Source organism: Botrytis porri (assembly GCF_014898465.1).
Source record: "Botrytis porri strain MUCL 3234 chromosome Unknown BPOR_027, whole genome shotgun sequence".
NCBI classification, from domain to species: Eukaryota; Fungi; Ascomycota; class Leotiomycetes; order Helotiales; family Sclerotiniaceae; genus Botrytis; species Botrytis porri.
In genome coordinates this window covers 147,441-159,184 of record NW_024066101.1, presented here as the reverse complement: position 1 = coordinate 159,184, position 11,744 = coordinate 147,441, and the positions used below count along the sequence as shown (strand labels likewise).

Below are 11,744 nucleotides of genomic sequence, written 5' to 3'. Positions count from 1 at the left end.
AGCTTGTCGCGAACTCGTTTTGAGAAGCTTTGGATGAGAGAAAGTCTTTCGCACAAAGGAATGACTCGAGGTGCTGAGAGAAATGACATAATCCACAACTAATGACGGCATCATCACAGCTTATATCTTTTGTTCGAGTACTCGGCACGAGAATTGAGAGCGTTCTGGAAGGAAATTTTTCAAAGCTTCATTCTTCACATAAATTTTTGATTTTTAAGATTACCTTAGATGCGACTTTGAACTCCAAACACTAATTGGCACATTGAACCTTCATTACCTGCCTAGAATCACTATCAAGATGGTTTTGGTATCTACTCTATTGATGCTCTCCATGACTTCACTTGCCATGGCTCAGTCAAACATGGTACCCATAACATGGTCTTCCATTGTTTATATATATTATGGGGAAATCACTCCTACGATGATCAATGTCACTTCTCCTGTTCTTACACCTCTGGGCGCTACTCAACTCTATAACTCGGGATCCATCATCCGCGATCGTTACCTAAACTCCACCTCAACACAACTCACTGTTGGACTACCCGTCAACGGCCTAAGCGACCAATATATCGTCAATAATCAATTACAAGTGTGGACTACAAGTGACGAGTACATCGTTGGGAGTGCGCAAGCTTTTATGCAAGGACTTTATCCTCCCGTGAACGGAGTACAAGGAACAGATAGTGTATGTTTCATATCTCAATCTGCTCTTATTTCTATATCTCCCTATCCCTCAGTCCTACGATATCAGTTTATCATTGTCTATTATTTTTGTAATACGGGTCATTACTGATATGAAGACGTGTTGTGATGATAGATTCTAGCCAATGGCTCCGTCGTCAACTATCCTCTGGGTGGTTATCAGTATCCAAATATTCAATCGCTGAGTTCAATGGATTATAATTATATTTGGTAGGCCTCTCAATTTTTGGTTTACAAATCGTCCTTATCATCTATGGAATATCTGCTGATACTCTGACAGGATTGCGGGGAATGACCAATGTAAAACCTACGACATTGCAACAAAATTTACGAAGACATCCCCAAGTTCAGCCTCTATGGTGGCTAGCACTGATGAGTTTTATCTCTCTCTTGCAAACACCTTCTTCGCTGGCATCGATAACTCTCTCCTTAATTATGGCAACGCAATCAACCTTTATTACTATGCACTTTACCAATATAATCACAACAACTCTATTTATGGTATGACCAATTCATTTGGTCTTCTGGAGACTTTGAATGGGATTGCATCAGAACAGGCTATCTCTTTTAATACACCTAGCACAGGACCCGGTATTCAATATATAGCAGGTCAAACTTTTGCCTCCAAAATTATTCAACAATTTCAGCAGACCATTTCGAGCTCTGGAGTCAGCGACAAATTATCCCTTTACTTTGGTTCCTACGAACCAATGTTAGCATTTTTTTACCTCTCATCCCTCTCAACTTCAGATCTCACAAGGAAACGTTTCTCCAGATTGCCAGAATATGGAAGCATGATGGCCTTTGAGCTGTTCAGTTATGTTGAAGAATCACAACACAATTCATCCAAGTCATTCCCAGAATCGACTGAATTATGGGTTCGGTTTTTATTCAGAAACGGAACCTCGAACACCGACCCTTTGATATCCTATCCCCTTTTCAATCTCGGCAATTCGGAAATCGACATGAAGTATAATGATTTTGTCACAGAAATCGGAAAGTTTGCCGTAAATGATTTGAACGCCTGGTGCAGCTCTTGTGCCTCTATCTCATTATTCTGCGCGGCCATTCTTCGTAATGAGTCTTCGAATTCAGCCTCAAACAACAATAAGACTTTTCGTTCAAAGGGTGTCAACGGTGTAGTTGGTGGCATTATTGGGGCAGTTGTTACATTGGTAGTCGTAATGCTTATTGCATTAATTCTCGCAATCTTTGGGTTCAGAATGCACCATCGTGAGAATACAATTTCCAACGCCGCAGGTGGTGTTGGGGTCCTAAAATGAGGCTCTTCCGCGGGCGGGGGAGGGTTTAAAGGTCCTGAGAAACTCGCGTCCGATACAGATCTCAATATAGTCAAAGGACCTGGTGTTAGTGCTACCACGAAACACGAAAGAGTCGGCAGCTGGGAAATGGGTAATGCACCTACGAATATAGCCAACAGTAGTGAAGTAGCTGGACTGAGACAGGAAAGAGTAGTGAGTACCGCAGATTATAGCAGGAGAAGCGAAGACGGAATCGAAAACCATGATCCTTGGGGGAAGGGTATCCAGGGTGAGGATTACGTTTAATGTATGGTAGTGTTTTATGCAACCCAGTCACGAGAGACCTTGTTCTGTATCACACTTGCCTTTGCCAAATGGTGGTGTTTCACGCATCTTGATTTTAGAAGCGAGTTGAAAGCGGGCATAGATAAAGAAATAGCTATGGTGGCCTAACAATAATCAGGTAAACCAAAGATGTTGGATAATGTGGTTTGCAGGAGACAAATATTACAGGCCAATACAACACCCTTGATTTTCAGAAATCGAAGTACAGTATGGTGAATTTGCCATCTTTATGATATGCAATTTTATCAAGTAATGATCAAACTAATACCGACACTGTCCACCCGTATATTCCGGTGTTATTATTTTACACCTTTGTGCATATCACGATGGCCCTTCCCTCAAGGTAGTTATGTCCGCTGGAGCCCAATTTCTACAGCTTTTCAGTATGGATATCCCCCCTTCCCCGAGTAAGACGAAGAAGAGTCTTTGTATATTGCGCTGAATTGAAAGCTTCCAACTCCCAAGGACCATAAACTGACCTTCCTGAGTTTAGCTTTCGATTTTTCTTTGTAATTCGATGAGCAGGGTGAGTCCTCACCAGAAATCAATTTATAATTGATATATAAGAGCCAAAAGCAACAGGTAAAGTAATGAAAAGGGTGCCAAGAGCAATCTGATACTTTTGAAACATGCTTGCGACCGGGAAATATTCCGCCCGTTCTGACATTTGCAACCGCTAGTTGTATCGTCACTTCCTCGAAGCGCGGTGTTTGATGATTGATTTTCTGTTGGACTCATGCTAGACTCTGTGCGATGTTTCACTCTCTCGTTTGAATTATCCTCACTAAGGCGAAGCATCCATTCATCCCAAGCTCTTTCCTCGGCCTCATGCCTTTGTGCACTTTGCTCCATCCAAAACAACAAGGCAACACATTCGTTGAAAACCCACTCTTGCTCAGGAGTACGCTTGATCTTGTGAGTAATTGGATCCGTAACTCCCTCGTCTAATTGGCGTTTTTAGTCTGATTCATTTCTAGGCCATTTACGACTTTGAAAAACGGAAAAATACTTACTCCCTAAAGCACAACTCTTTCTAACAGAAGCATATTCCTTTGCAAGTTTTGCATCCTTTGCGATATCCAACCCATGAGATACTGGATCGACATCGCTATCACAACGTAAGCTTTTGGGACCAAGAAATGCCCAGAAATGTCTTGTGCTAACATTGAAGTCTCTTCAGATCCATATTTTCCCTCGTGAGTTGGAGTGGCCTCATCTACATGCCATTCGCGCGAAGCAAAGTAAGAGCTAACGCGAAGAGTAAGAAGGACAACTATTGAAAACAGTATCAGTAAAGATCGCATCATTAAGATTGATTGAAGTAACTCCGATAGAATCCAACGTTCATCAAGAGCGCGCATCTCGCTAGCCATTCGATACAAAGAGAACGATATGTTGAGGATTGAATACTACACAATGAAGCCAAACAAAGTACGGAAACAGCAGTTTCGTTTCAAACGCACGGAAACCACGGAAATTATTAATGTCGCTTACATAACTTTTCCGCGAACATCAAATTCTTTATGTTCCATGCATTCATTCTTTGAAAACGAGGAAGCAACATGTGAGTTCCTAACTCACGGTGCAAAAGTCTGTTTATCATATCACTTTTGCCACTCATTTCGTTTTTGGGGAGCAAGCTTCTGTCATACACTTGACATCTGTGATCGTTCAAGCAACGAAAAGATGTGTTATTAACCTATAATTCTGACCCATGTAATACAATTATCTCGTTGATGGTCTAGGTAGTCATGGGATTGTAAAATAAATTGTTCAAAGAAAGTCATACCGACGTGAAATACAATCAAGAAAGGACACCTTGAAACAATCAAATTGATCAGACAACGCAAAATGACCTTCGATTATCATAATTGACCTAAAGTAGCATAGCAGTCTTGGTAAAATGTGAGCTTCCGCCTCCTTTATGAATAATAATTCAATGTTTGACTCCATCGTGGTAATTATATCTCTAAGCGAAGATACATGTGCCACTAATATAAGCACGCAATACTTCTTAAACGATTTTTCCTTCTTTGCCAAGACTTACTCTTAAAGGGGCTTTTTAATTCCGGAGATACTCGCTTCTCATCGCTATGTCTGGAAAGTGCATGAAGAGGAAGAACCAAAAGAGTCACCGGTACGGACTATCTCAAACATGCCGACGTAGGCGTAAAAATAGATCAATGTTTGCGACCGAAACATGATGACAAAGTTTTTGTAGAATTATGCAGAAGTTCTGAGCTCAAGAGACCTCTCATCATGGCTGTAGTAAACTTCACTATCTGGAGGAGAGAAATTATTTGCATCTCGAATAAATTTCACCAGTGGTATCCACATCAACCTCATGACCGTCAAAGCGGTTCTGAAGCAAATCGTATAAACACATGTGAAAACGACGGCAAGAGACCGAGTTACGGCGGATAAATACGTCATCTGTTGTGGGTTTTTGCGGCCACGATTAAACAAATTTCCCGCAGAGCAACCTGGTACTCCGTCGATTATCCTTGAGAATGATGAAAGTGTTCAATCACAAAGATGATTTTGTCTTTCGAGACTATATTCTCTTCTCTTCTCTTCTCTTTCTTAACTACTGCCTTGAATATCTGTCAAGAACTTGAGATTCATTTTTTTCTAAAATAAGTTCCATTCTCATGTTGCACCAAAACAATTCAAGATTTTCTTTTCCTATTTCTACTCGGCTACTTTGACAACAAGTTGAATATCCCTGTTTCATTATTTTTTGTAGTTATGATATTGAAAGAAGTTCAACCACATCTCCTCTTGGATTTGATAGTATTTTGACTTGGTATAGTGCATGATCACCTAGTTTCTTCACTTTGTAGAGAAATGTTGTAGGGCGCCCTTAGCACCAAAGCTAGCCCCCTAGCTACCACTAGTAAGGCAACCAATGACACAGAGGCCACACTTTTTAAATTTCTTCAATCATATATAGAATCCATCATCACACTGAAAATCTGTTTCATTTTAAGAGTGATATATCATCGCATGCTTAGGAGCCAGTTCATCGCATCTTAACATGCTATATCTGGACCAAACATCCGCTTCATCATTGTTATCCATGCAAAATTTTCACGGTGATTTCCAAACCTCTTTTCAAAGATGAGACACTATGGATCTCCATAGTATTGTACATTTTGGTGTCAACGGTAACAGGTATTATTATTTGTCGGGCAGCTTGCTCTCGACGACGAAGACGTAATGAATTCATGGATGAAGAACGAGCCATCGATTCTGAAGGGACTGTCAGCAGTTCCGGGTCCATGGTTGAGAGGTCATTACGGGGAATGATTGTGGTACAGCAAACAACGAAGCTCAAATTAGATGATGTCGTTGAGGTCATATATCGGGAGATATCTATGTTCTTGAGAGCTCATACTCAAGTCCTAGAAGCAGAGTGTCAAAATTTCAAGTGCCGATACTAATTGGAGACTACGCTTCTTCCATATGATTGGTGTCAAAAATGCAGCCCTTCTTCAGACCCTACCCTTTTCTGGTGAGGTTCAATGTCACCTAGGCTACGCAACGGGTACCCGCGGGACGGATAATGATCTCAATAGATAATCTACAGATAATCCATCTGTGGAATAAATAATTCAAAAATCTGAATAAATAATTTAAAAAACAAATATAAATTATTTATAAATATCCATCTATCTATATATTATATAATTATTTATAATCTTTTATAATATTAATATAATTTTATAATTAGTATAAAAATTAATATAAATCTAAGCTTAAATCACTTTTGGGCTGAAAAATAATTTGAGAATAGCTTTATATTTTAAACAAATCTCCACTTTTTTCAAAGAATTTATATATCCATGGATTATTTACAGATAATCTGCAAATTATCCATATACCTATAGATAATCCGTAAATAATCCGCAAATAATCCATTTATCTATATACCTGTAAATTATTTGCAGATAATTTATAGATTACTTATACAAAACAGGTAATTTTAAAGTTTCGATAGATAATTTATGGAATGGGTAGAACCTCTAACGAATAACCTGTGGAGCAGATTATTCGCAGATAATCCACGGGTACAGATAATTTGTGCGCAGCCTAATATCACCAATGCGAATGGGGGCACTTCTGCGATAACTGTCTTCTGGAGAGCTTTCGTTTTTTCATTCCTGTTATGAATGTGCTTTGTCTTAATGTGCAGAGATTGATTTTTAATATCATGACAGACAGCCAAGCGCAGGCTGTAAACATATTCGAAAGGAAGGTCCGTGAGTTTTTCAAGGGAGAACTTCGAAATTTGAGATGTGTTACGACACTGGTGGTTGTCGATTTGATAGTAGATAGCTACGAACTACCAGATGGTGATATCGGAAGTATCTCAACTGTTCAACTCGCAGAGCCAACGGTCCGTTATTTCTGAAAAAGAGCTTCTTGATCGGTCAATAGCTGGAGGGCATACATCTACGAGAGATTTATTTAGAGGTATGATTTTTGGAGCTTGATCTTGGGAACTTTATAGATACGTGTAGCTTTTGAGTCGGGTTTGAATTGTCCATGTGGGGGTGGACACATATGGATGTAATTGGACAACTTTTGGGATGTACGTTCGGAATCATAGTTGAGGGTTGAGATGAAGGGTACTAACTACGTAGATAGTGGTGCAATAAGTACCTAGTCATCTATGAATTTGATTATGCATACATGAATCATGACATCCTTATATGATCCGAAAATTTAAAGACATCTCAAATGACGATGTTGACATTGACTTAAAAGTGATAGACAATGATTATTGATATTTGAGAATCATCTGACGAATGATTTCATTTGAATTGCATTCTTGTTGAAGAGTGTAATATGGTGTCCCATCAAAACCAGACTTGATACTCGAAGAGGCAGCAGAATGTCTGGGCACCTCTTTTTTATGTGCACGTCGCGATACAACAATCCACTGTTCTCTAATTGCAAAACTGATACAGGGCTGGTCAAATATAAGTACGAAACAAGTTGACTGACAACTGCCAGGGCTTTTGAGGGAGACGAAAAGACGTAGTTGAAGGGGGTATGGCTAGAACATGGCAATCGAACTGCAGCAAAGCAAATGTATTCAAAAGGGCATGAAAATTCGTTTATTGACTGATTACTTGACCACTGGCAGATCTGTCTCATCAACTAGATGTGTTTATTAAGCTTATGGGAATGAAGTTTTCATGACAGCATGGTGGTTGGTATAAGAATAAGACACATGTTGAAGATTTGGAAGCTTTTTAAGTCTATTGAGTAGGCAGACTTCTGGAGACTCTGATGTTACCAATGATTCTCAAGTATACTTCTTTGGGTGTCTACTTCGATCATCTGAGGTACCAAGTACCAGACAATGGATTTTAAGCATACAGATCTTGTGGTGTGTTGGAATGGAACACGCTGTATGTTGGATAGTCAATTGGTACCTGCATTGCCAAGGCAATTGATCAATCGATCAATCAATCTTCATTTGATTGATGTGATGTCCGTTCAAGGTTTGAGATGTTTGTCGAATTGTCAATCAGGGGTCATTTATTTGAGTACCCAGTATTGACCGCCTCATAGTCTTTTGTAAGAGGCTTCGATACCATATGTATTCCCTACACCTCTTCCAACCCTTCCTTTTCTTTGCTCTTCATTTCCTTCTCTTTACTCTTCATTTCCTTCCCTTTCTTCTCTTTCATTCACATTCTTCCGCAATCAATGACAAGCAAACACATGGGAGATATAAAACCTTGGAATACCTAGCACGTACCTACGTAGATGAAGCAACGGCTGCATGGGGTGGCTGGTGCTCATCTAGGTACTTTGTTTTGTGGGTAAAAATTGATTGATGTGCCGCATTTCTGGCCATCTATAACCAATGAAAATGCGGGATAACTTCATGCTTCCAATTTCAATCTCGTATATCCAAGTCATTTATGTACAATGACGTCCATATTGAACAATATCAAAGATCGATCTATCTATCTAGGCAAATACTCCGAACGTCCAAATTCATGCCATCTTTTTCTTCTCCCTCAATGCCTTGGAACCCTTCCCTCCCCCCTCCCCCCAAAAAGCCATGACCTTTTCACGACCTTTTCGACCAATGGTGGGTTGCGAAGAATGATGAAGTTCAAATCCTTCCACCTTTAAATCCTGCAGCCGCGACCGATTTATAAGTTGTGATTCTGGTGTTGCTGTTGTTACTATTGTTACTGTTGTTACTGTCGTTTGAAGATATTTCCTACTTCATCTTCGTCTTCTTGCTGTCGTTTGATCCTAAATATACATATTTTCGAATTGTGTATACATCTTTTTCTTTTAGGATCTTATTAACTCGATTGGAGTGGTTGGTGAGGTGAATTATCTCCATCTGCCATTGGGATTTTATCAAATCTTTACACCTCCAGACCAGCAGTTTACACTCAAAAACCCCATACTTTGAACAACAACCATGGTTACCACACTCGCTCAACTGCTTCTTGCACTTACTCCAGTGGCTTTGGCATTGCCAGCGCCACATCCAGTAGCTCAACCCGTTCCTCATCCTATGATAACTCCACGAGCCTCTTTGACCGATAGAACACCATCGCGAGTTCTTCTAGAAGAAAGAGGAGTGATTAGTTCAGTCGAATCATCCATCAAAGGTCTAGAAAGTTATATTACCAGTGTTCTCGGCACTTATCCTTCATACATTGCTAGCGGGGTCCCCAATTTCTTCCAGGATTTTCCAACAGGAAGTGCGGTTCAAAGTAGTTTAGGAATTAGTGATAGTGACTTGGAAGCAACGCCCACACAAGTCTTGAATATCCCGTAAGTTTGATCTCCTTCTCCCCCATTGTATCTTTATTGCAAAAAGAAAAAAGAAAGAAAAAAAAAAAGAAGAGAAAAAAGACCACTCATTGATTATCAAACAGAGGATATGCGAATTGGACTGATCAAGGCTGGAACCTCCGTGTCCATGGAAATGTCTTCAAACAACCAAACATTTCCGAATCCAAGCTGGACGATTTAGCAAATATCTTCCTGGTCGGTACCTCAATCGAAGATCTTCCCGCGGCCCAACAAACTCAAGCCCGAAACCTCACGGCCGAAATCTTCGTCATACAACAAGCACATGTTAATGTTTCATTCAGCTTGGAGCCTGCTGCGTCTCAAGGTGGTGATGGACAGAGTGGCGGTGGTGGAGCGGTAACCGCAGGTGGAGGAGCCCAAAATATCACACTTGTGGGACAAACAACCGTGGAGGGTGACTATGATCAATTTATCCAAATTGCCAACGTTTCAGGACCTGGTGGATATCTTGCTCCTGGGAACGACACAACCGACATTCAAAGAATCAATGTTTACACCGATGGCACACTGACCGGAAATGCAACATCCTACCTCGTCCCTGAGTCTGGTATTACCATTATCTCCGACATTGATGACATTCTTCGTGTTACAAAGATTTACGAGCCAGAGGAAGGTCTTCTCAACTCTTTTGCTAGACCATTCACTCAATGGATGAACATGCCCGATATTTACGCCAATTGGTCTCGCACCATCCCTAACTTTCACTTCCATTACTTAACCACTACCCCAGAGCAAGTTACAAGAAACTACATGCAATTTATTTACGACACCTATCCAGGAGGATCTTTCGATACTCGACCCCTTAACTTCTCAGATGTATCTGCAACACTCTCTATCCGAAAGTATCTTCTTACCAAGATCTTTGAGACCTATCCCAACCGTAAATTCATTTTGATGGCCGATACTTCTAACTCTGATGTTATGAAGGATTATCCCGAGATGGCTACCGATTTTCCAGGACAAGTCCAATGTATTTTCCTCCGCAACACATCTGCAACTGACAGTGGAGACAAATTCCCATACGAGACATCGGGTTTCCAAAATTTGAATCAGTCACAATACATGTTCTTTTTGGTACCAGATGATCTCACGAACCTTGATATTGTCAATGGACAATGTTACAACTCTACTATTCCGCAAAACGTCACATTCAGCCTGCAAGGACTACCATTCGGATTGAGCAAGAGCGGTGCGGGAAAGAGCATGGCTATTGGACGGGGTTTGGTTTGGGCAGCTATGGTCGGAGCTTTTATGCTCGCCTTGTAAGAATGACATGAGATAGATGAGATTATGCATTGGATACGATTCGGCGTTCGGATTGTTGGATTTTTATGGGGGGATCAAGATTCACAAAATACCTTTATAATGTATAGATGATTCATTCTTGCTGAATTGTACTTTCAATGCTGCGAATTCGTGAATTTTAATGTCCATGTTTGATATAATACTTTTTGAGATCTACTCGGCGAAATAATCAAAGATGTATAATATAAACTAAAAACATTTATAACTTTATTATTTTTGAATAAAATAAGCTATAACTGATATATATAATCAATGGATATAATAATTATAGTACATAAAAGTTTCTAAAAAATTAAAATTAAAATGATTAAAATAAAAGCAATTAAACCTATTAAATTTACTTAAAAAGTATTTATTCATAAATACTTTTTCGATCTTTAATAATTCAATTGATCTAATACTTTTGATATCGAAATTTGAATATATTATTAAATAAAAATCTTACTTTTTAATGTATATATTTTTATAAAGATTTATTTATAATTGAAAGAATAATTTATATTTGAAAAAAAAAAAAAATTATTTTTGAAAGAGTAAATTCGTTTATTTTCAAAAACATTAAAGATATTAAGTATAAAAATTAGAAAATTTAATTCATTTATTTAACTTCAATCTTAAATAACCTTTTTATTTTAAAGAATTAAAAGAATTTTTTGTATATAATAAGATATTATTTAATTCTCAATTAGATTTTAATATATAAAAATAAATTATTTAAAATTGATAAAGATAAATAGAATTTAAAATGTATTAACGTAACGTATGGGGAACTCGGACATATGGGGAACTCGGACACTTTTAGCCCATCACCAACTTGAAACCGCAATAACTTTTATTATGCATACCCAATCACCTTCTACATCTGCTCAAATTGAAGAGAAGCTTCAAAAGGCTATAATTTCACTTCAATTGAAAGAATTTAAATCAATTAGAAAGGCTGCAGAGCATTTTGAAGTCCCTAAGTCTACCCTAGCTGATAGGCTGGCTGGGAAGAAAACACGTTCCCAAACCCACGAAATGGCTCAAATTCTTTCAAACGCAGAAGAAAATACTCTTGTACGATGGATTTCACGACTTACCATCACTGGATTCCCTGCTACACCTATGTTGGTGAAGGAAATGGCCGACGAAATTCGTCTTCGACGCGTTCGGGTCGCGTCATCTCGAAATCCTACCTCGACAGAAATTCCACCTATAGGCCACGAATGGATCTATAGATTCCAAAAACGACATCCAGAACTTAAAACATGCTATTCACGTCAATTAGAGTCT

At 39.0% G+C, this 11,744-nt stretch overlaps 3 protein-coding genes across 3 annotated transcripts; 2 read left to right on the top strand and 1 right to left on the bottom strand.

The window, feature by feature from the left end:
* Positions 1–66: 66 nt before the first annotated feature.
* On the top strand, positions 67–2,286 carry EAF01_011946 (uncharacterized protein). The gene is made up of 3 exons (XM_038920204.1): positions 67–685; positions 818–912; positions 983–2,286. The coding sequence occupies exons 1-3, from the start codon at positions 299–301 to the stop codon at positions 1,983–1,985; spliced, it is 1,485 nt and encodes a 494-aa protein (XP_038764346.1). The 5' UTR covers positions 67–298; the 3' UTR covers positions 1,986–2,286.
* Positions 2,287–2,858: 572 nt separating this feature from the next.
* EAF01_011945 (uncharacterized protein) lies at positions 2,859–3,613 on the bottom strand (the record flags this gene model as incomplete). The annotated part of the gene is made up of 3 exons (XM_038920203.1): positions 2,859–3,253; positions 3,323–3,417; positions 3,474–3,613. 3 exons carry the CDS (start codon positions 3,611–3,613, stop codon positions 2,859–2,861), a joined length of 630 nt encoding a protein of 209 aa, XP_038764345.1.
* Positions 3,614–8,766: 5,153 nt separating this feature from the next.
* Positions 8,767–10,433, top strand: EAF01_011944 (uncharacterized protein; the record flags this gene model as incomplete). Its single annotated transcript, XM_038920202.1, has 2 exons — positions 8,767–9,125; positions 9,230–10,433. The coding sequence occupies 2 exons, from the start codon at positions 8,767–8,769 to the stop codon at positions 10,431–10,433; spliced, it is 1,563 nt and encodes a 520-aa protein (XP_038764344.1).
* Between the last annotated feature and the right edge of the window lie 1,311 nt (positions 10,434–11,744).

Bases quoted from the DNA above. Each gene is read 5' to 3' on its own strand.
- EAF01_011946 (XM_038920204.1), top strand. From the start codon at position 299: ATGGTTTTGGTATCTACTCTATTGATGCTCTCCATGACTTCACTTGCC. The intron at 686-817 runs GTATGTTTCATA...TTGTGATGATAG, and splicing joins GAGTACAAGGAACAGATAGT to ATTCTAGCCAATGGCTCCGT. The intron at 913-982 runs GTAGGCCTCTCA...ATACTCTGACAG, and splicing joins ATGGATTATAATTATATTTG to GATTGCGGGGAATGACCAAT.